Below are 24,390 nucleotides of genomic sequence, written 5' to 3' on the forward strand. Positions count from 1 at the left end.
ATTGCGAAATGTCGGAAAATGTTTTACAACTGATTAAAGCGGAAAGAAGACAATTGTGTTAATTTCGGTGAGGAAAATGTGCAAATGAACCGAAAAAAACAACTGAGAAAGATTTAAACAAGATATTAATTCAGAAAAAGGCTCGAAAACGTTTTAAAAAAGTGGGTAGAACGGAAAAAAAGACGTAGTGGTGTTAATTTTGGCGAAGAAAATGTGCAAAAACAGCAGTCGAGAAGCAACGAAGAAATATCTAAAGAAACCCTTCAGACAAAATGCAAGTATTACTATTATTATTAAAACTAAATCTTCCGGCGCAACACACACACACACACATAAAAAATTCTGAAATGTACAAATGATGGAAGGTTACTTCATATGTAAACATTACGTGTAGGGAGATGGATGAATACACACAACCATAAAGATAGAGCACGAGAAGAAAAATACGAAAAAAATTTTGTCGTTCCAAAAGTGATTCTGTCAATTCCAACAGTATACAATAGTACATTACAAACTACGTGCATGCCATGACATCAGGAGTCTCCCCAAAAATCCACAAAATGGTAGGGACTCTAACAAGTAAAGGTTATCTCCCAAGAATCGGGGATCCGGAAACTGCGCATATATTTAGATAGAAAAGTGCCACGAAGGAATACTGGTGAAATATGTCGGGCCGACAGCAAAGGATAAATCAATATGGCCGCCCGAAGGTCATGCCAATCGACTTTTGCAAGCAAACTCTCATCCACTTCCCATCGACAGATTCACTTAATGTTCTGCAGATTGATAAATGTATGAACACTACACATCTGTTGGTTTGAAATTTCGCGGACGTTGACGTATTGAACCCAATATGGCGGATCAAAATATCAATGTGTCAACGACTCGTATCTGGAAAACGAATTGTACTATGGAAGTACAGTATCACTAAACGTGTACGAAAAGCATTAAACGGTTCAAAATATCGCCATCTGAAAACCAATATGGAAGAACAAAATCCTGAACCAAACAGCTAGTACTACAAAAACGAAATTTGGTGTAAGGTCCATTACTACTAGTAGGTGAGCAAAATAATACGAATGGATCAAAATTTCTACATCGTGTATCCAATATAACCGCGAAATACGCATATAAAATATACGCTGTAAACAGTTCAGGTGGTTTCGCATAAAAATCATCTACAATTCACTTGAAAAGATTTTGCAGGTAAAATGCCAGTAAGTTAAAAATGTTGCCAGTGCCTGTGTTATCTGTTTGAAGTGTTACATGCAAACATATACTGTTCATTTGGTAAGGTCTAGAACGCACTAGCCACAAACGTCCTAGAATACGCGTCTTAAAGTTTGCAAACCATATCATATATAACAAAAATCGCCCTTGCCAACACTCACCGTGGCTACACAGGTAAAATCGTGGTTTATGATCCAAGGGTCCTATGTTCGAACCCGGCGCAAATCAAAAACATATTTTTCGTTACTCACATAATTATTAATTATTCTATATATTGTTACAGCAAACTAAATATGTAACAGGTAAGTTTTAGAAGAACTGTAACTGGGATAGGTTTAGAAGAAGAAGAAGTAAAATTCGAAAACCAAATAGCGGCAGACATCAAAACGTATAGGAGCTAGAAAGGTCTGAAGTTAAAATTGTATCGATTGAAAATCATATTAGCACATTATTCCCTAACTTTTGCAATGGCTACGTTTCAGACACGAGTGATTGACACATTGACATTTTGATCGACCATATTGGGTTCAATACGTCAACGTCCGCGAAATTTCAAACCAATAGATGTGTAGTGTTCATACATATATCAATCTACAAACATTAAGTCAATCTGCCCATGGGAAGTGGATGAGAGGTTGCTTGCAAAAGTCGATTGGCATAACCGATTGAATTTAGTTGAATTGATTAATTGAATTTAGTATTTTGTCTATTATTTCTATTATCACCCCCACTAAAACTACTTCTTTCATATTGGATTTATCCTTTGCTGTCGGCCCGGCATATTTCACCAGTATTCCTTCGTGACCCTCCTCTATCTAAATATATGCGCAGTTTCCGGATCTTTGATTCTTGGGAGTGAACCTTTACTTGTTAGATGTCACAGGTACGTGGTTTTACCCCTGAAACGACAAAAAAATTTTCGTCTTTTTTCTTGCGCTATATCTTTATGGTGGTGTGTGTGTTCATCTATCTCCCTACATGTAATGTTTACATATGAACTAACCTTCAATTTGCATATTTCAGAATTTTTTATTCGTTACCATTTTCGAGAAAAAGATGGTTGTCATGACTTTTGCAATGACTCTCATATATATATATATATATATATATATATATATATATATATATATATATATATATATATATATATATATATATATATATATATATATATATATATATATATATATATAAGACTAAGCCCCCCTCCCAAACACAAATCTGGCTACTCTACTGGCACTTTTTATGGTTTTGCTAGAGCTATTCAATTTCTGTTTTTCAGGATCTGAAGTATGGAGCGGAGGCAACTGCATTCGTAAGTGCCTTATTCGCTCAGTGCAGACAACAAGATCTAGCAAATTACCATATGTGGTTCTTGGCCTATCCGCTATTGTAAATCCTGTCGTCAATATCAGTTCTTTCTTTCACGTATTGTTATCGGAAATGAGAAATGGTGCCGGTATATTGACTTTAACGAGAGGGAAAAATGCGTCTGAACGGTATCACTACCGTTCCAAATAGGATTTGAATCGCCAGAAAACAATGTTGTGTGTCTGGTGGCACATGGAAGGGGTTATCCACAGTGAACTTCCACCCTCTAATCGTACCATCACTACTGCTTTATAGTGTAATCAACTTCAACGTTTTCAACTCAAGAAAAAAAAGTAGAGTGAAAAGGATGAAGAAACAACATGGCTTCACCACCCACATGAAGAACTCTCGACCACATGTAGTACACATGTCAACCGTTACCATTCAGCAACCTCAATGGGAGATACTTCTAAATCCGGTGTATTGTCCTCTGGGCTGGTCTAGTGGCTAGCGCGTCCCTTTGCTGCACGTGATCACGGGTTCGATTCCTGGTGGAACAACACATAAAAATTAATTTCGCAATCATTCAGTTTCATTAATCATCCGTCTTCTTTAGCTTCAAGGACACATCCCTGGGTTGTGATCTTAAACTAAAAAAAAAAAAAAAAAAGACATTGCGTTTCTTATCCGGCTTATTCCCCAGATATGTCTCCTCCAGATTACCATCTTTTCCGGTCCCTGTCGAGTGCACTTGTTGGAATATCCATCGAAAACGATTAGCAACTGCAAAATTCAATTGATGAACTCTATGCATCAAGGTAACTAGGTCATCTTCAGTATCTCGCCCATCCAACGTTGTTTAAGTAGCGACGAGCTTCAATGCACCAGTAGGAAAGTGCCCTACAAAGTTTTTTATGAAGTTAACGAAATAATCTTTTACCACTTATGGAAACAACCACAACTGTACAACGTTATTTTTGCAATTTTTGACAACTGTATGCCTCAATTGTATGCAAAACAGGGTAATAAATAAATAATGTGTTCACCTTGAAATGTTCAGTTTTTAAATTTTAATATTGATAATTTGGAAGCAAGCGTTCTGTTGCCTTCATCGAAATTTTGCAGCTTCGTTCTGCTACATTTTTAGTATAAATATAAGTTAAAATAAGTAGTAGTAAGTGTAAAACAGAATTTAATTTAAGCGTCATAAATATTATTATTATTATTATTATTATTATTATTATTATTATTATTATTATTATTATTATTATTATTATTATTACCCCTCCCTCTCCAAAACAAAAAAAAAATCTGATCATCTTCTAACGTAATGTGTCCAGGGAAAAGTAAAGCATACAGGGTGTTACAAAAAAAGTCACAACAATATTTTGAGAATAGATTTCTCACATCAAAATTTAAAAAAAAAAAAAAGTTCATATGTGCTTGGGGTCGAAAGTGCACAGTTTGGTAGTTATAGGGTGCCGAAAACGTAAAATAAATAAATAATTTTAAAGGTCCACAGTTCCACTACTATAGGACTGATCGTAGTCAGGTCAAGATATCACTGAGGAACTGATATGTGCACTATCCAAATATCCATGTTTAGGATGCGCCAGTACTTGCACACTAATTTTTAGAGAGGTAGGTGGAGAGTGAACAAGTATTCCCAAACAGCCTCTTTAAAAACGATTGTGCAGGTACCGCAGGTTTTGAAAGATCGATATTTGAGTAGTATTAAATAGCAGTTCCTCAGTGATGTCTTGACCCAGGTCCCATAGTAGTGAAGCTAGAAACTTTTAAATTCGCTTATTTCACGTCTTCGGCACCCTATCACTCCGAAACTTTCCACTTTTGAACACAGGTCCATATGAACTTTTTTTTCCTTTTTTTTTTTTTTTTTTTTTTTTTTTGTTTCTTATTTTGATGTGAGAAATCTGTTCGCAAAATATTCTGACACATTTTTGTAACTCTTTATATACTCTAACCTTTTCAGACTAGTATTGAGCTCTAAAATTTAAGTATTTCACACAGATAATTACAGTATGAAGAGTACAATTCTTCCCATCTACGTTCTATATACTGATAATAATTCTCTAAGTCAGCAATGAGCAAATGACAGCCCTAGGCATGTTACATCTGGTCCGAGGATAAAACTGAAAAAATGTACAATATTATCATTTTTGTTTCTTTAATGCCATGTACTACAGAAAGAATGTAGCTTGAAATCATAATACACCTGAATCAAGATTCGATTTTTAACTGGAGAGTTATTTCCTTCTTTAATCTTTTGGGGTTACCAAGCTGTTAGGTTATTGTTTAATTTTTTTACAAGCCCAAAATATTTACTTTTAATTAAATTTCAAAATGTACCAGAGCCTATCAATGAATGACTATACCACTTGTTGTTTACAGTCTACCTTTAATTGACTTATACCACTACACTTAATACAGAAACCTTTCTGTAAACCCAAAACTAGTCCGATAACATAAGCCACACCTGGCTTTACCATATACCTAAAAATATCAGAAGCCACACTTGGCTCTTCAACCTAAGATATCACTAGCCACTCTTGGCTCATCAATCCCAAATATCAACACCAACATTTGGCTCTAGCTTCTCTTAAACATACGCATAACATCAGGCACTTATGGCTTACATTCCTAAAACAACACAATTTTTCATTATTTATATTCATAGTAACGCCTTTCTTTTGTTACCACGATTTTTTAACACCTTGTCCGATTGTTCACAATCAGTATCTTCTCCGATACCCTAACACAAGCTCAGTCTGCAAGATAAGGCTATTGATAGCTGTCTTATTATTATTATTATTATTATTATTATTATTATTATTATTATTATTATTATTATTATTATTATTATTATTATTATTATTATTATTATTATTATTATTATTATAAAAGTACAGATTTCATATAAAATTACTTATAACTCAGGCCCCAATTGTCTTAGATATGAAGCAAGAAGCAGGATACATAGAACAGAACAAAGATTCAGAAAATGTATGTCATGGCCCTGGCCCGTATGTTGATTCGGGGAGGGTAAGGAAAATGACCCTCAAGTATGATTTTTTTTATTTGATTCAAACCTCGTGAAGGGTAAGGAATATGGTCCCCAAGTATGATTTTTATTTTGTCGTGGTCTTGGGAGGATACGTAAAATGGCTCCCAAGTATGATATTTATTTCATTGTGGCCTCGGGAAGCGTAAGTAAAATGGCCCCCAAGTATGATTTTTATTTTATCGTGGTCTCGGGAAGGGTAAGTAAAATGGCCCCCAAGTATGATTTTTATTTTGTCGTGGTCTTGGGAAGAGAAAGTAAAATGGCCCCCAAGTATTTTTATTTTATCGTGGTCTCGTGAAGGGTAAGTAAAATGGTCCCAAGTATGATATTTATTTTATCGTGGTCTCGGGAAGAGTAAGTAAAATGGCCCCCAAGTATGATTTTTACTTTGTCGCGGCCTCAGGAAGGTAAGTAAAATGATCCCGAAATATGATTTTTATTTTGTCCTGGCCTTCTGAAGGATAAGGAAAATGGCCCCTAAGTAAGATTTTTGTTTTGAAGTGGCCTCGAGAAGGGTAAAGAAACTGGATCCTAAGTGAGATTTTTATTTTCTTGTGGCCCGCAGTGTGTTATAAATTTAAAATCATTGCCATAACTAATAAGAACAAGAATTAAAGAATCCATTTGTGAGCTCTTTAAGAAATTACACTAGTAGTTATCTATATAGGAGGTATATTTACCTCTAGGACTAAGTTGTGTCCTACTCTAAGTATATTGAAATCAAAATTTCAAGATTTTATTATGATTTCAAATAGCGGAATCCTGAAATGAATATATTTCGGATCCGGCTTTCAGAAAGGTTTTGATTATTTAAGACAGATTTATGGCTTTCAAAATATCCAGTTACTGTTCAATAATACCCTTCGTATATATACATAAAACAAAGAGACAGATACGTAGCACGAACACTAATGATACATAACTATGAACACTTTCGCTGATGCTTCATTAGATGGGACTAAAAGTACGTAGGACAGTAGAAAGTTAATGAAGACACTGGCAATAATTAAGAAATCATATCCGACATTGTATTGGCTTGCTCCCATCGTTCTTCAGTTGCTTTCATAACTAATACTGATGAGCATGACAATGGAGCCTATCGAAAATATTCCAATAAATAAATATCGTAATGAATTACAAGATAGATTATAGTTAATACGTATTAACGGGGCAGACTACTAAATATTTTTGAAAAGCTAACAATTTTTCTTTTGCCAGTTTTTCGTAAGTGAAAAGAGATAATGAAATGTAACTTACCTCAATAATAGATAATGTTATTCTAAACCCGAAAATACGAATTGGAAGAATTTTCATTGTTGCTATCCATAGAAATTACAATATGACCAGAATTTGAATTACCCAAAAATCTCGGTTATGGCAGCGACTAGAAAAATGAACTTCACAGCAATTGATGGTTTAAAATGTTGTCTATGTTCCTTGTTAATTACTTTTTAAATAATATTTGTATTTCAATTCTACTGTTTATTAAAAATTATTTATTTTGGACTCTTTATTCCAAAATAAATACAAATATTATTTAAAAAGTAATTAACAAGGAACACAGACAACATTTTAAACCATCAATTGCTGTTAAGTTAATTTTTCTAGTCGCTGCCATAACCTAGATTTTTGGGTAATTCAAATTCTGGTCACACGATAATTTCTATGGATGGCAACACTGAAAAATCTTCCGATTCGTATTTTCGGGTGTAGAATAACATTATCTATTACTGAGGTAAGTTACATTTCATTATCTCTTTTCACTTACGAAAAACTGGCAAAAGAAAAATTGTTAGCTTTTCAAAAATATTTAGTAGTCTGCCCCCTTAAATCATGCAACAGTTCAGATCTATAACTTATTAAAAGAATACACAGTTAAAATTTTGTACGGCAAGTTCCACGACTGTCAATTAATAACTCTCCTATCCCCTTCCATTAGCTCAGTCAACCCTACAGGTTTGGGAGTAAAGTAGAACAAAACATCTGATAATTTTACTGACAGAATCATCTAAATAGGATTATAGTGTTCACAAGGAGTCATGAAGCTTGACCTGCATCTGCCGATTTCACCATCCAACAGAACGAGAGGGTATATTCCGATCTTCAGCCAAAACGATGAAATTTTGCCGGGCTCGTCTCTCTTGCAACACGCAGAACATCTCCTGAGAGTACAGTGTTATTCGATTGCCATGAAGTTTCATTTTGTTTATTTTTGTTGTCGCTGTTTGATATTTTCCTATTATTATTATTACCGTTTAATTCAAATAATTGTTTCCGTTCATGTCAGTGGCGTATTTACGATTTTGTTTCGGTGCGGGGGGGTTGCTTTGCCTGAAAATGTGAAAATTCTGCAAGATATTTCATATACTTTACTATAGTAAGATTTCGGGGGGCTTAAGCCCGGAAGCTCCCCCTAAATTCGCCACTGGTTCATGTTATATTTCTTTAAATGCTGGTTTTTCGTCGCTCGTTAACTATGTCTTCAAAGTTTAGCAACATTGTTGATGCACTTCTGATGTTTGATATTTTCTCAAGTGTGCGTTCAGAAGGCAGCCCCACAAATCGTACCAAAATTTTCCCATGAATCTACCACACGTAAAGCAAAACAGCTCTAGGCTTGGTATAAAGCCCAGGCTTTGCGGTTCGTTGTGGTCGTTATAGACAAACTGAATAAAAACACAAGTTAAAATACAATGAATGCCTGCTGCAGGTTTTTCAGATGGCAGTGTGAAAACTTCGCTTTCCGTTAGTACAAAGTCTGTAAAAGAAAGAAAAAGTTGGATATACACTTTAACGAATGAAAACTCTATATTATGTAATAGTACTAATCATATCACACGTTTAATACATATTTCAATAAAGCACAATATATGTTTCATGCATTTGTACAGTTACTGAACATGCTCAACGTGGTTTGCCAAACTTTTCTGAAACCATCGAGTAAGAAACAAGTCTTTTAGCCAAAGATTTGACCTAACGTCACTCAGTTTTATACTCACGACATTTATCGACATCATCCTTACTCGACCTCACGCTTACATCACTTTAGCGTAGCACGCACTCGACCTCATGCTCACAACATCTTTTCGATATCACGTTCATTTCGATCTCACGCTCGCATCAGTTTAACATTACACTCACTCAACCTCACGCTCACAACATCCTTTCGATATCAAGTTCATTTCGACCTCACACTCATATTACTTTAGCATCACACGCACTCGACCTCACGCTCACAACATCCTTTCGATATTACGTTCATTTCGATCTCACGCTCACATCACTTTAACATTACACTCACTCAACCTCACGCTCACAACATCGTTTCGACCTTACGCTCACTTCACTTTAATATCATACTCATTCAATCTCACATTCACATCTTTTCGACATCATGCCCACTCGATCTCACGTTCAGATCACTTTAATATCATTCTTACTCGACCTCACGATCAGAATATCCTTTCAGCATCACACTCATTCGACCCCACGTTCACATCATCTCGATAGTACTCTTACAACATTATTTCGACATTACGTTCATTTAATGTCACTCTCATAACATCATTTCGACATCACGCCCACTCAGCTTCTCCCTAATTTCATGAGTTTGAGGTTGAGTGAGCCTGAGTTTTCAACTCATGAGTACCAACGTCATGAGTACGCTTCTGTTTCAGATTCATGAATTAGCTGACGTTGAACTTCAGCGACATTTTCAAGCTTGAAACACCACTTTAAAATGGACTTTCATTCCACAAATGTCAAAGTGTGCACCGCCCATTTTTTTTCCCCCACTATCATGCGTCATACGTCACCTGTTACAGTCATGAAAGTGTGACATATATTGACGAAACTCCATACTACATATTGCCAATTTCGAAAACACACGCATACACTTTATTTAAGTTGTGTATGCATTTTTTGACTCACTCTACACCACGTAGAATGAGAGATCAGATACAGTTAAATTGCCAGTTACGACCAGCAGTCTCTATAACTGACGAAATTACAAAAACTACAAAGAAAAGAAAAGATTGGAAAACAGCAAACTAACTCTCCTTGCAACGAACAATACAAAGGAACATAACCACTCATCGCTATAGTTGAATCGCGTGTGTTTTTCTCTAAGCCCTCCAAAAGAGTAAACTTTCTATTATTCTATTGTTCTCATATAGACCACGCAGTGATAGCATAGTCGGATATTTTTTTTTTTTTTTTCATGAGACAAACTGACTTCTTTCCTTTGCAGAGGCTGAACAGAGAATTGGTGAATACTAGAATGAGACTAAAAGCAGACGATAGAATGTGTTCTTTCGTTTGGTTAAGTATCTTATCAACTGTTATTATACCTAAAATTTACGCTGGAAAGCATATCTGTAAGAGTACTAAGACGGTATAGTAAGTTTCTCAAAAGTTATTTCTCCTATAATCATTGGTGCTATTAATTTTTTTTAACAACTGGTGCTGTGTATATATATATATATATATATATATATATATATATAGGGTGTCCCAACAAGAAAGAGCCATATTTTGAGGAATTATAGCATGGGTCATGACAAGCAATTGATCGAGATATCGGAGAAAAGACAAATTTCGTACACATTACTTTGAAGGCGCATATCTCCGGAACTAATGAATATATTGGAGTCATTAAAAAACACGTAGATAACACACGTAATAGGCATTAAACAAATATCACATTGGTTACAATTACAGATCCTAATATCCCGGAATTCAGATTCAAATTCTATCTGCCTATTGAGTTGAAAGAATTCAAACTTGTTTGTTTTCACAACAACGTAAGAAAGCGGGAAAAGTTCAGAGGTGTTTTCACAAGTTTGTTTGGCTTCTTTCTTTCACGGCTAAGCCAATGTGCATGTATGTCTGGGTGCAGTGGCGTAGCACACTTTTGCGCCCCCCCCCCCCCGCAAAGTATAGTGAATGGGCCCTAGTTGTAAAGCCGACAGAAGTAAGGTTGAAGTTCTACTTCTTTAAATCTTTATTCATCGCAAGACTTTGCCCCCCCCCCCGCACTGCGGGGGTTGCGGGGGCAGCTGCTACGCCACTGTCTGGGTGCGTTTATGTGTGGATATAACAAACGGTTCTGCGAACTGAAAATATTTTAACAATCGGTTCTAGCAAACCGGTGCGAACCTGCTGAATAACACCACTACCCATAATTGGACCTCCTGCCTGTTGCAGCTCGGAGGTTTGAGGTTTGTTGGTTACGAATGACCCTGACCGTTGCAGCTAGATCTAAAGGAATCTTTTGCCCGTTGCAACTCAAAGGTACGGCTGGTATATCCTTCCCGTTACAACGCGGAGATGGGTGAGAATACCTGTTGCCCGTTGCAGCACAGAGGTAATATTAAAGGAGTCTCTCTAGCTCGTTACAGCTTGGAGAAATAGGGAAGATAAGATCAGTTAACAACTAATGACTTCTGCGTCAAGTTATCCGTTAATATAGCTAGTCTTTGGAGTCAGAGCCTGTGGAAGGGTTGAAGTGATTTTCTTTTTATTTCTTCGTGTTCCATCGGCGTGACGGCATCCATTGGTGTTTCTGCCGAAACACGTATTCTATTTATTAATTCGGAATGCTTCTAATATGACGGGATATTGCAATATAGAAAAAGGCTTCTAGCTATCTATTACAGCTTTTTCACTATAGCAGTGAGGAAACCGGAAATAGTATAATTCCACCAGTTCCGGTTTGAATGAAGAGATAAAGATTGAGGTAAAATTTATTCTTCGGACGCTGAATTCATATCAGAAATCCATTTCTCCCTATTTCTTACCGTTTTTCTAATAGAAAGTTCATTATTACAACTGAAAGCGATAGCGGATTTCCACCGTTTCCGGCTTTAGTATAAAGACAAAGGTGGAGATGTAATATATTCTTGGGGAGCTGAAACGCTTCTAAGAAAACGCTTCTTGCTATATTCTTAACGTTTTAGTTTTGATACCTGTTGACAGACAGACGGACGGATCTAGCCGTTCTATAAGACTTCCCATACTTACAGGGGATGAATAAAATTATGGAAACACCTGTTATAAAAGAGGTAACCATTTCAAACATGATTTGCATAAATGTAAGTGTCACTTTGTTCACCCGTATATCCTGTGAGGTATACAACCCGCCAATCGAACAGATGGACTAGTTACAGTTCAGTGAATGGTCCGTGCAGGTTATTGTGAATCATGTCTGATCTGACAGAGTTTCAAAGACGGCAAATTGTGGGTGCGCGTATGATGGGAGCTTCCATGAAGAAAGTAATGGAAATGTTTGGTGTATCAAGAGGCACAGTCTCGAAGACCATAACTGCCCACGAGTGTTCCGAAAAGACCGCATCAGCGAAGCACCAGTATGAACGCAAGTGTATGTATTGCGTGACAGAGACAGATGCACATTGGGTAGGATTGTGCATCCACACAATGCCAAAAGTCACAGCTGAGCTGAATACAGTGCTTACAAATCCTGTTAGCGTCAAAACAGTTAGAAGAGAACTTCACAAGCAGGGTATTTATGGCAGATTTGCAATTCCCAAACCATTCGTGACTGTTGATCATGCTGCTATAGGAAGACAGTGGTGCAACACCCATAAAAACTGGACAAAGGAGCAGTGGAAAACTGTCATCTGGTCGGATGAGTCTTTCTTTACATTGTTTCCAATTGCTGGCCGAGTTTACGTGGGGAGAACGCTAGCACAAGCGTACGATACAGATTGTCTGTTACCAAGAGTAAAGCATGGTGGTGGTTCAGTGATGATTTGGACAGCCATATCCTGGTATTCTGCCGGACCCATCATGGACATGTCACTGCCAAAGGCTACGTAACTATTTTGAGTGACCACCTGCATCTCATTATGCAAACTTTGTTTCCAGATGGTAATGCCATGTTTCAAGATGATAGAGCTCCTGTTCATAGAGCTCACATTGCCCAGGACTGGTTTGATGAGCACGAAGATGAAATGTCACATCTGCCATTGCCTCCACAATTGCCAAACTTGAATATCATTGAACCCTTGTGGTCAGTTTTGAAGACCAAGGTGCGAGCCCGCTATTCACCTCCGTCGTCTCTATAAGAACTTGCAGATGGATGAGGGACAACATCTCTATAAGGGACAACATCCCTTTGACAACCATACGCGACCTATATATATATATATATATATATATATATATATATATATATATATATATATCAATTTCCCGTTGACTGCAGGTCTTTCTGCGTGCCAAAGGTGATCCTACTCGCTATTAATACAGGTAATGTGCAATTTTTCAGATGTTTCCATATTTTTCTAGTTTCCCCTGTATGTGTAACATGGTTTGCAACTCTATAACATCGCGAAGTTCATTGCTTATTTGGGCTATACTAGTAATTCCTACAGGGTTGTATTGGTGCTTATTTGAAATTAAATTCTTTGTACATCAAAGTAAGAGAATTATATTTACAATTTGAAATTAAAATTATTATTATTATTATTATTATTATTATTATTATTATTATTATTATTATTATTATTATTAATAATAATAATAATAGTAATAATAATAATAATAATAATAATAATAATAATAATAATAGTAGTAGTAATAATAATAATAATAATAATAATAATAATAATAATAATAGTAATAATAATAATAATAATAATAGTAATAATAATAATAATAATAATAATAATAATAATAATAATAATAATAATAATAATAATAATAATAATAATAATAATAATAATACATTTTTCTTACCTTACTTAACACATATAACTGTATGCTGCCCGTATCTCGCACTGGTATAAAAGTTTCTTCTTCTTGTGTTTTCCTTAGTGTATACTGGAAATCATGTTCAGACATGCTTTCATAGTCCGGAAGCCATTTAATAAAATTTTCATTCACATTCTGAGCTTCCTTCGCACGAAGATGTTCTTTTATAGACTTCATAGGTTCACTTCTTTTTCTAATAAATCAAATAGAGAAAAGTTTTAATTTTTTTATCTATTTAGAAAGTAAAATAATATTGCTATTAATCGAGAAGACAGATAAAGTCTGGTAAAGATAGTGAAAAGAGGATCACGTGAAATTTACATGTATGAGATACAGATACCCAACACTAAGACTCCGTTACCCGTTAAAATGTTAACGAATTCCCCCATCAACCAACTTACTCAGAATAATGACTATGGTTCTATAGCAATTTATTGCCAAAAAAAAAAAAAAAAAAAAGAAAGAAAGAAAGAAACTCAAATATTGGCTTACATATACATTGGGATAATAGCATCGATTACCCACTTCGCTGGGTTAAAATGAAAATTTAAATGCACAACTCCACATCTCATGTGTTTGGTACCCGTGAAATATGGTGTTTTCGTTTTTTAGTGTCATCGATTTAAACGGCATCGGAAAGATCACTGGTCATCTCAGCAATCCCGAAAACTATGGTTTCGACACTAATATCGGTTATTTTTGATAGTTTTATGTATTTCCCTTTCCCCCTCTCCCAAGATGCGGGGCTCAATTTGGATGTAAACGGGATCGGAATTCACACTGTTCATCTCAGCGACCCCGAGAACCATGGAATCGACACTGATATTGGTCATTTGAGATTACTTTTATATATTTCCTTCCTCCCCCTCCCCCAAGTTGCAGTGCTGAATGTGGATTTAATCAGCATCAGAAGTGTCACTGTGCATTTCAGCGACGACGAAAACTATAGATTCGACACTAATACCGCTCGTTTCCGATCATTTATAACTGTTCCTCCCCCTCCTTCCTCCCCTATGTTGCACTGTCAAAGTGATATGACAAAATCATCTCAAGTCTGAATCTCATCTATGTTGAAAAGTTCATCGAGATCGGTCGGATGGTTCAAGAGTAATGAAGTCACAAAGACAATCACTTTCATTTTTATTGTTTTACATATATCTCCCCCACCCCTTTCCTAAGTTGCACCGTCAAACTAAAATAATAAAAAATCACCACATGCCCGAACCTCATCTGTGCTGAAAATTTGATCAAGTTTAGTAGGGTGGTTCAAGAGTTATTAGGGTTTATTTATTTTTATATATATCTCCCCTCCCTTCCCTCACCCGCCCCTAAGTTCTACCGTCAAAGAGAAAATATGAAAAAAGAACTTTCCAGTCCTGAATCTCATTTATGTTGAAAGTTTGATCGAGATCGGTCGGGTGGTTCAAGAGTTAAGTTTTATTTATTTTTTTTTCTATTTCCCCCTCCTAACTCCTCTCCAAAGTTCTACAAAGTGAATAGCTAAAAATACTCTCAGGCCAGAACCGCATCTACGTCAAAAATTTGAGATTAAGAGTCACAAACATAGTTACTTTCAATTTTATAATATAGATAACATATAGATACCCATCGTTAAGTAACCGTTACCCGTTAAATGTTAACGGATTGCTCCATCAACCAACTTAGAATAATGACTATGGCTCCTATAGCAATTTATTGCCATAAAATGAACTCAAATATTGGCTTATATATATGGGATATAAGATATAGAAATCCACCGTTAAGTAACCGTTACCCGTTAAGATGTTAACGGATTGCTCCATCAAACAACTTAGAATAATGATTATGGCTCCTATAGCAATTTATTGCCATAAAAGGAACGCAAATATTGGCTTACATATATGGGATATAAGATATAGATATCCACCGTTAAGAAACCAGTACCCGTTAAGATATTAACGGATTGCTCCATCAACAAATTTGGTCAGAATAATGACTATGGCTCTATAGCAATATATTGGAAAATGGGCACCATTTTGAAAAATAAAACATTTTTCAGAATATCCATTTTAATTAGCTACAGCTTCAACACTATTCACCGAATTTCATGGTTAATACGTCATTCTCTTCAGAATAAAACAGGCTTTTTAATGCAACGTGGGACGTTGCGCATATGACGTACAAGAAAAGGGAAATTTCGAGGAAATCGAAATTTTTTCTTTAAAAATCTCCTTTTTGGAAGTTTGAGCCCCTCTAGAGCTGACCCAGATGAAGGTACGCGACCCAAACATATACTCTGAAATAATACAAAGATGTTATGGTAATATCTTTTTCCAAATAACATTGGAATATCATATATAATGACATGTGAAAAAAAAAATTCCTAATCCCGTTTGAAAGTAGAAAATTTAGACTAATAGGGAAAATTGCGATCTAAAATTTCTGTATAAATTAATATTTCAATTAATTTCATGGTTATTACGTCGTTTTCTTCAAAATGATATAATTTCTCAATTGCAATATTGTCCATGCCCCTGTGATGTATGGGAAAAGGAAAGTTTGGAGGAAATCGGGAAATATATCTAAAAAAAACCTTTTTTAGAAAATGAAATGTTTCTTGCTCCTAGAATGATCCCGGGTCAACACACGCGATCTTAATTTACTCTGAAAAATACATTGGGTTTCTGCTAAATACCATTCCGATATCACACATTGTAATGTTGTGAAAAATAATTTCCCAATCCTCTTAATTATACAGTTGTACTAGGTCTTCCTAATTGTCGTTATCTGATTGGATTTACAGTTAAAACTTTATAAAAGCGTTCCTAGTTTATTTCATTCCGGTTACACGACCTGCCCACCAGAGTCTCTTAAACTTGATGATTCTCTTAATTATACAATTGTACTAGGTTTTCCTAATTGTCGTTATCTGATTGGATTTACAGTTAAAACTTTATAAAAGCGTTCCTAGTTTATTTCATTCCGGTTACACGACCTGCCCACACCAGAGTCTCTTAAACTTGATGATTCTCTTAATTATACAATTGTACTAGGTTTTCCTAATAGTCGTTTTCTAATTGGATTTACAGTTAAAACTTTATAAAAGCGTTCCTAGTTTATTTCATTCCGGTTACACGACCTGCCCACACCAGAGTCTCTTAAACTTGATGATCTTAACGATGTTTGGGAAACGGTATAAATTATACAATTCCGCGTTATAAGTCGCCGTTACCCGTTAATATGTTAACAGATTCACTCTCTTAACGAAGTCGGGCAACATAATAGCTATAGCTATCTAGTGCATAAATTAGAATTCACAAGTTATGTTATACAGGGTGTTACAAAAATTGGGTGTTTGGGTGTTACAAAAATTTGTCAATATTTTGGGAATAGATTCCTCACATCAAAATGAAAAGAAAAGTTCATACGGACCTGTAGTCGGAAGTGCATAGTTTCGTAGTTCTAGGGTCCGAAAAGTGTAAAAATGAACTTTAACTCCTTCAGTGCGTAATTTTCAGATGCGAACCGCTGTAAAAAGTGTAGGTTTTTTTTTTTTTTTTTTTTTTTTTTTTTTTTTTTTATAGAAGTTTGGAATTTGTTACCTTTTAATAAACTTTTTTGAACCTCTCAAGCAATCACAATGAAATTTTCGGCATTATGATCTTTGTTGCTTCTAATTAGCTACTATAACTTGTCATTGTCGTATTTATGGTTATCACCATCATCATCATTATTATCATCATCATCATCATCATATAATTAGGTTACACAAAATTTGGGAATGCCTCAACAGATCAAGCGCAATTTTTCTGTGTGGTCTCTTGGGGTTCCTAGGTGAGCGCAAACTCGCTAAATATTGTCGGGAATAACATTACTCATATACTATGGGCAAGTATATTCGCCATACGCAATACAAAATAGCCAAAGCAAAATGAAAGCGTATATATATATATATACGCCATCCGCACAGCAGGTGCGTTTTGAAGACACGAGTTAACTCGCCACCCACTCTGAAGGGGTTAAAGGTCTATATTTCCTCTAGTATAGGACCCATCTTAGTCGGGTCAAGACATCACTGAGAAACTAGTATGTAAACTTTCCAATTATCCATGTTTCAGAACCCCCGGCACTTGCACAATCATTTTTAGAGGTTGTTTGGGAGTACTTGATCATTCCCCATCTACCTCTCAAAAAAAAAAAAAAAAAATAGTGTGCAAGAACTGGAGCATTGTTAAACATCGATATTTGGATAGTTCACATACGGGGTCCTCAGTGATGTCTTGACCAGAGTACGATAGGTCCCATAGTAGTGGAGCTATGAACTTTTAAAGTTCACTTGTTTCACGTTTTCGGCACCTATAACCAGTGGCGGCGATTGGACGTTAAAAATGGGGGGCAAGACATGATCTGAATATTTGTATATCAATGTTAGTTTCCCTGGTTTCTTCTAATGTTTGTTAGACGAAAGGTTGTATAACTAATAGGATACTGTCTTTTTCAGTTAAAATACCGTATATCGTATTTCAAATTTTATTAAGTAAATTGATAAGAGCAACGCAAGTAGGTATTAGTCCTTTATATTCTTAAACGAAGATGTAAGATTTGATTCTTTGCTCATGAACATCTTAAAATTGTCTGGAAGATTATGTGACCACATTATTTAATAACAGATTGCAAAACAAATAAATACAAAGGATAATATTAATCATAGTAATACATAATGAGGCTTGTTTTGAAGAAGTTATATTGAAACTGGGGATTAATGAACAACTTAATTTTTAGTTCCACACATGCTATTAAATGCATTACTCTTAGAAAATGAAAGTAAATACTACAAGCGTATGCTACGACATTTAAAGAAATCTCGAAACATGTTTGTTCTCGTACACTCCTAAACACACCACTGCAAAACAATGGAAAAGGTTGAAGCTGTTTTTTATTACTCTCCTTTTAATTAATATTTCTTACTGAGCTCCCTTGTGGCTAAGCGGCTAGCGTACACGCCTTTGGCGTGGAAGACACGGGTTCGATTAGCGGCGGGAGTCCATCGGATTCCACGTTAATCAGTAGATCGACGTCTCTTATCTCCTCGCTGTTGAACGGGATGTTAAACTCAAAATATTTCAAATCAAATCAAATCAAAATATTCCTTACTATTAGAAAGAAGAAAAGGCATTTTACGAACTGTCAATTTTTTTATGCAATTAGAATAATTTGTGAAAGTTTTTTTTTTCTGCGAAATGTTATCTCAGTTTCAAAGCGGCTGATTAACTCATATTGGACTTACATTGAGCCCTTGTAAGAAGAAATGAAAGTATGCTCGAAATGTTGCGCTCCAATAGATTAATTTTTGGATGATATTCGTGACAATTAAAACGCAATTCCTGTAGCTTTCTTAACTCCACGGGAAGACAACCAATACGTACTCACGCAACGGCAAATATTATAGAGACTATGGAACATTTTTTTCTAATTACATGCAAATAAAATTTACATTTCAAAATTGAACTCTATACATTAATAGGTCATTTCAGAAAAGTGGGGGAGCAACTGTCCCCCTTTGCCCCCCCCTAATCGCCGCCCATGCCTATAACTCTGAAACTATCCACTTTTGAGCACAGGCTCATATGAACTTTTTTTTTTCTTATTTTGATGTGGGGGGAATCTGTTCCCAAAAATACTGTAACACATTTTTGTAACACCCTGTATGTATGGGATATAGATGGCTTCCGTTAAAGAGTTATCGTTTGGAGTGATGAGCAGATAACTGACGTACTAACAATACAACCTTATAAGTCTTACTGTGTGATTCTAATAAATTCAAATATAGTCACAGAAATACTAAAGTTAACAAGGATATTAATATTCGTCATAATACTATGAATAACAAAATATTGACAGAGCGCAGAACACACTCACAAGTAGCTACAGAAACGAAGAGACTTATTACGAAGGTAGGAAGGAAGATAATGACTAATCAATGTCCAAAATATACAATACAAAAAAATCAAAATGTTGAGAAACTACTTCTGTGAAAAGGAAGAAAATTCAAAATTTCACAGAGCTATAACAGAGTGGAGTGTATTTTATAGCCGTCTACAAATTAACACTACTCCTCCTAAGTCAAACGGAGAAACAGAAAGTAATAAGAGCACTTCAAGGAACAAATGCTATAAGGAAGTAATGAAGAAATAAAGAAAGAAAAAAAAGAAAGTTACACGGGCGATTTCCGAAACAAGTCAACTAAGAACATTCAAACAGAGATACGACTTTCCAGTGGATGAAAATATGAGATTTTATATCCAGAGACAGAAGGCTTCAAGCAAAGAATACAAGACCGCATAATAAATAAAAAGCACGACAGAAAACACCTTCTAAAAACATTACAATACAACCTGACGAATACAGAACATGTCAAATATATCCAGAAACAATACCGGTACAGCATATCACAAGTGGGATGCGCAATCATGACACAAACTGAATACAAGGGAAGACACGACAAAATAACAAAAATCACCCATTAATAAATAAGAATGAAACAGAAAATGACACCAAAAGAAGAACCGTATTACAAATAACAACTGCAAACCACACTCGAAAAAAAAAAAAATACTGGTAGAGCACAATACTAACCGACACGGTAGTACATCATAACAGACGGGACATCACAGAAATAAGCAAAGAAAAAGAAGAGATACACCTAATAGACCGAACATCACATTAATAAGCAAAGAAAAAGAAGAGGTGCACTTAATGGACTGGACATCACAGTTATAAGCAGAGAAAAGGAGGAGGTACACTTAATAGACCGGACATCACAGTTATAAGCAAAGAAAAGGAGGTATACTTAATGGACCGGACAGTCAAGGTAATAAGCAAAGAAATAGAAGACGTAAACTTAATAGACCGGACATCACAATAATAAGCAAAGAAAAAGAAGAGGTACACTTAATAGACCGGACATCTCAATAATAAGCAAAGAAAAAGGAGAGGTACACTTAATAGACCGGACAGTCACAGTAAGAAGGAAAGAAAAAGAAGAGGTACACTTAATAGACCGGACATTACAGTAATAAGCAAATAAAAAGGAGAGGTAGATTTAATAGACCGGACATAACCGTAATAATAAAGAAAAAGAAGAAGCACATCTAGTAGACATCACAGTACCAAACTTGCAGGAAGCACACAGAGAAAAATATAGAAAAATACAAACAACTAGCTGGAAACAGGAGAACTTCAAAAAAATCTACGTAGAAGGTGTTTGTCTACCACAAAGCTCACTTGACGGGAACTGGGATTAAACCAGTAACTTCATACTCTAGAGGTGAGCACTCTACCTCTCCTCAGATGACAACTGGAGAAAAATAAACAAATAATAAAAGTTATAATTATATTGTTATTCCATACAGCATCTTATCTTAAGTATAATCTAATATTAAATGTAAAAATCTATATAAAAAATAATCTTGAGTATATGGTGGACGTGAAACAGATTTTCCCACAGAATTCTCTGGAAAGTGTTGATAGTTATTTCTTTCACAGTAAATGACAAAATCAATAGTAAATTAAAATAACACAATTAGTCTCTACTTTCTAAATTATCTTTCAAAGTTTTTTTTTTCTAAAGGGAGAAAGACGTAAATTTGTATTATAGTTCTATGCTTTAAAAAAACTAAAAACTAAATTAAAATATCTACCTGTTAAATCCTGTCTTGCCTACAACGCGAATATAACTTCTGGCTCTCCAAATTTTCATCTGAAAAAAATATAAATATATAATAGATGTATATTTATACAGAGCAGACAATTTATTTTAATACGCCATTGTGAGTTTAAAACTAATAAGCAAAAAACATTGAAATTCAATATATATATATATATATATATATATATATATATATATATATATATATATATATATATATATGTGTGTGTGTGTGTGTGGTTCATGTTAGCTTTGCTTTAGTAAGTCCAAATAGAAATAACACATAAGTCTCTGATGAAAGCACAATATTTTTTATTACAATATCAATATGTAACAATTTCACCACCTAACTAAACCTTTGGCTTCATAGAACATATTATCTACTCGTATAATAGATAATGTCTGATGAACAGTGGCGAAGCGTACTAAGAGGCAGGGCCTATCTTGTTTTTTTTTGTTTGTTTTTTTTTTACCTTTTTTTTTTTTGTCTTTGGTTTCTTATAAAATTAAGTCAATACTTCAACATTTCGATTTTTTTCGGTAATAAAATAGTAAGTTGAAAACACTTGGAGACCCTTCCACCTGAGCCTCACAAGCTCGATAGACAGGCTTACGGGCTATGCTGCTCAGGGAGGGAAGCTATTATCGCTGAGGATTACACGCATTGAGGAAAGGTGCGAAGGCTCGCGTCTGGGAGTTTAGTTTTAGCGTTGAAGTTATCTTTCAATGCTAATATGTTATAAAATTATTTCCTTTTTCTGTGTACAATTATGTATTTCTATTAGTGATAATTTGTTATTTAGGAATATTCTCTCAGGAGTTATTCAGAGTAGTTTTTTTTTTTTTTCCTACATGGGGCCTGATCCATAATAGCTTGTAGAGTATGTCTGATGTGTTAAACATATATATAAACATTTACCAAACGCTACTGTGCAGGATAAAATAATATTTCTGTGTAATTTTAGTCGAGTTTTTTCATTTAATAGAATCAGTGGGGTAGTTACGATTTTGTTTCTGGTTACTTTGCTTGTTTCGGGAGGGGCTTAGCTAACTTTATACCTGGAAATATGAAAATTCTGCAATATATATATAAAACAATAAAAAGTTGTGATAAAATTTCGGTGAGTGTTTAAGTCCGGAAGCCACCCCCTTAAATATGTCACTGCATAGAATACAATATTAAATATCTTTCGTTAATTCAAGTGAAGTTCCTTCTGAGCATTAACATTTCTAGTGAAGTAATTATCACGTGATGCATTAATTAAATACAGTATTGTACTTAGTTTAAAGTGGGAGATGCAAGTAACAAACGCTTATCCAAGAAATTTGACAGTTAACTGTAAGACTACTTTCTTTTTCTCTCCCTTCATTTGCAAGTATGCAGGAAATGAAAAGTGCAAGTGAGGGGGAAATTCCCCTCAATCCTCTGCAAATCCCAGACAGAAGGAAAAATATGAACTGCGCTTGAAAATAGTTGTAGTGGAGCTAAATGGGAATATTCCTTTAATACATTTTGCATGTTTTCCTCGTGTAAATATAATAATAATAGTAATAATAATAATAATAATAATAATAATAATAATAATAATAATAATAATAATAATAATAATAATAATAATAATAATAATAATAATAATAATAATATTTAGTTCGTTCAATATTGATTAGCACTCCTCCCTATAACTGGGGCCAAGTAGCAGTTTGAAATGTTTGTTGATGTATGCATTAAGATAGACTATAGTACTATCAAATCCCACTAACTGGTTTTGTTTCTTCCCGTAGGTAACACATTGTAGCAGCAGTTGTTCCAACTTGCCAGGACGCTGGTGGACAGCGAAACGTCAGCATGGAAGCAGACACATATGGGCAACGGAGGACAGCGTGGTTTCTCTGGACGGAAGGAGTGAAAACTTCAGAATCCACAATAGATTATTAGCCGTATGTGGGGACACAGCACCAAGTCGCAGATCCGTGTTTCGTTGGGTATTCGAATTCAAAGAAGGCAAAGACAGTGCTGCAAAAACCAAAAGCACTGGGCGTCCTGCAACTGCACGCAGACCAAACAATGCCGCGCGAGTGAATGATTTGATAATGGAGCACAGGAGAATCACGTTTGATGAACTAGAGAAAGAAACAGGTCCATCACGGGGTTCCCCGTACACTATCATTCATGAGGATTTGAAGCTGCACAAGGTATGTGCACAATGGGTGCCTCATGACCTCGCTGTTGCACAGAAACAAAAGGGTGTGGAGATTTGCCAGCAGTTGATGCAACAGTACAGTGAAAATCCGACCGAGTTCTTTGAACGTCTCGTCACCGTCGATGAAACTTGGTTTCTCTACGAGACATCAGAAAAGAAACGTCAGTCCATGGAATGGAGGCATACTGGAAGCCCTCTTCCCAACAAGGCACGGATGGGACTATTCGTGCGGAAACAAATGGCGACCGTTTTCTTAGATCAGGAAGGGATACTGCTGGTGGAATTGCTCCCTCCCAATACATCCATCGACAATAAGAGCTACTGCAGTTTACTGCATAGACTCCGCCGACGCATCCAACAACGCCAAGGAAAATGGGGCCGTGGAGTTATTCTCCAACACGACAATGCACGGCCACATGTCAGTCGCCAGACAATTGCCACAGTGCATTAACTAGAGTTTAGTGTACTGCCACATCCTCCATATTCGCCGGATCTGTCTCCTAGAGACTTTGCTTTTTTCGACACAATGAAAGAGAGCATGAGAGGTAAAAAGTTCAACACAAATGATGAACTTCACGCATTTGTCCGCCAGTGGCAGAGAGATAACCCCCAAAGAATGATTTGCTACACAAATAAGGAAGCTTCCAGAACGGTGGCAAAGGTGCATAGACATTGCCGGGGAATACCTCTAAAATAAACTGTAATCGTTTGTTCAATAAATGGTTCCTGTGAAAACAAAACAAAAAAAAAATGAAGTGCCAATCATTTCCGAACGCCCCAAGTAATAATAATAGACTACTTTCCGCCTACATTTGCTTATATAAATATTCATTCTTTCTTGTTAATTTTTTTAAAAGTACTACTATGTGTACATGCACATAAATTTAATTCTAAACAGTGTGTTAAAAATACAGCAAAAGAAAGTTCTTTGAAATAAATAGACTTGATAGTTTCTTTTATTTAACTCAATAAAAAAAATTCTGACTATAATTTTAAACATTTTATGATATATTATATCTTATTTATGTTATTAGTTTATCGGGCCTACCATACTTGTTGGATTACGCTTCGTCACTGCTGATGAAGCCAAAAGATTTGTTAGT

The 24,390-nt window shown here is 35.4% G+C and overlaps 1 protein-coding gene across 2 annotated transcripts in view; it reads right to left on the minus strand.

The window, feature by feature from the left end:
- The window catches only part of LOC145684271 (uncharacterized), a 323,824-nt gene that overhangs the window by 203,604 nt on the left and 95,830 nt on the right, over positions 1 to 24,390 (minus strand). For both annotated transcript variants that reach the window (XM_081756414.1, XM_081756415.1), the window contains exons 9-10: positions 21,079 to 21,137; positions 13,385 to 13,592 (exon numbers count right to left, since the gene is read on the minus strand). In XM_081756414.1, the coding sequence (XP_081612540.1) occupies positions 13,385 to 13,592; positions 21,079 to 21,137 (267 nt within the window). The remainder of the gene's footprint in view (positions 1 to 13,384; positions 13,593 to 21,078; positions 21,138 to 24,390) is intronic.

This window comes from Thermobia domestica, chromosome 4, assembly GCF_964235325.1.
Source record: "Thermobia domestica chromosome 4, izTheDome1.hap1.1, whole genome shotgun sequence".
Taxonomy (NCBI): Eukaryota; Metazoa; Arthropoda; class Insecta; order Zygentoma; family Lepismatidae; genus Thermobia; species Thermobia domestica.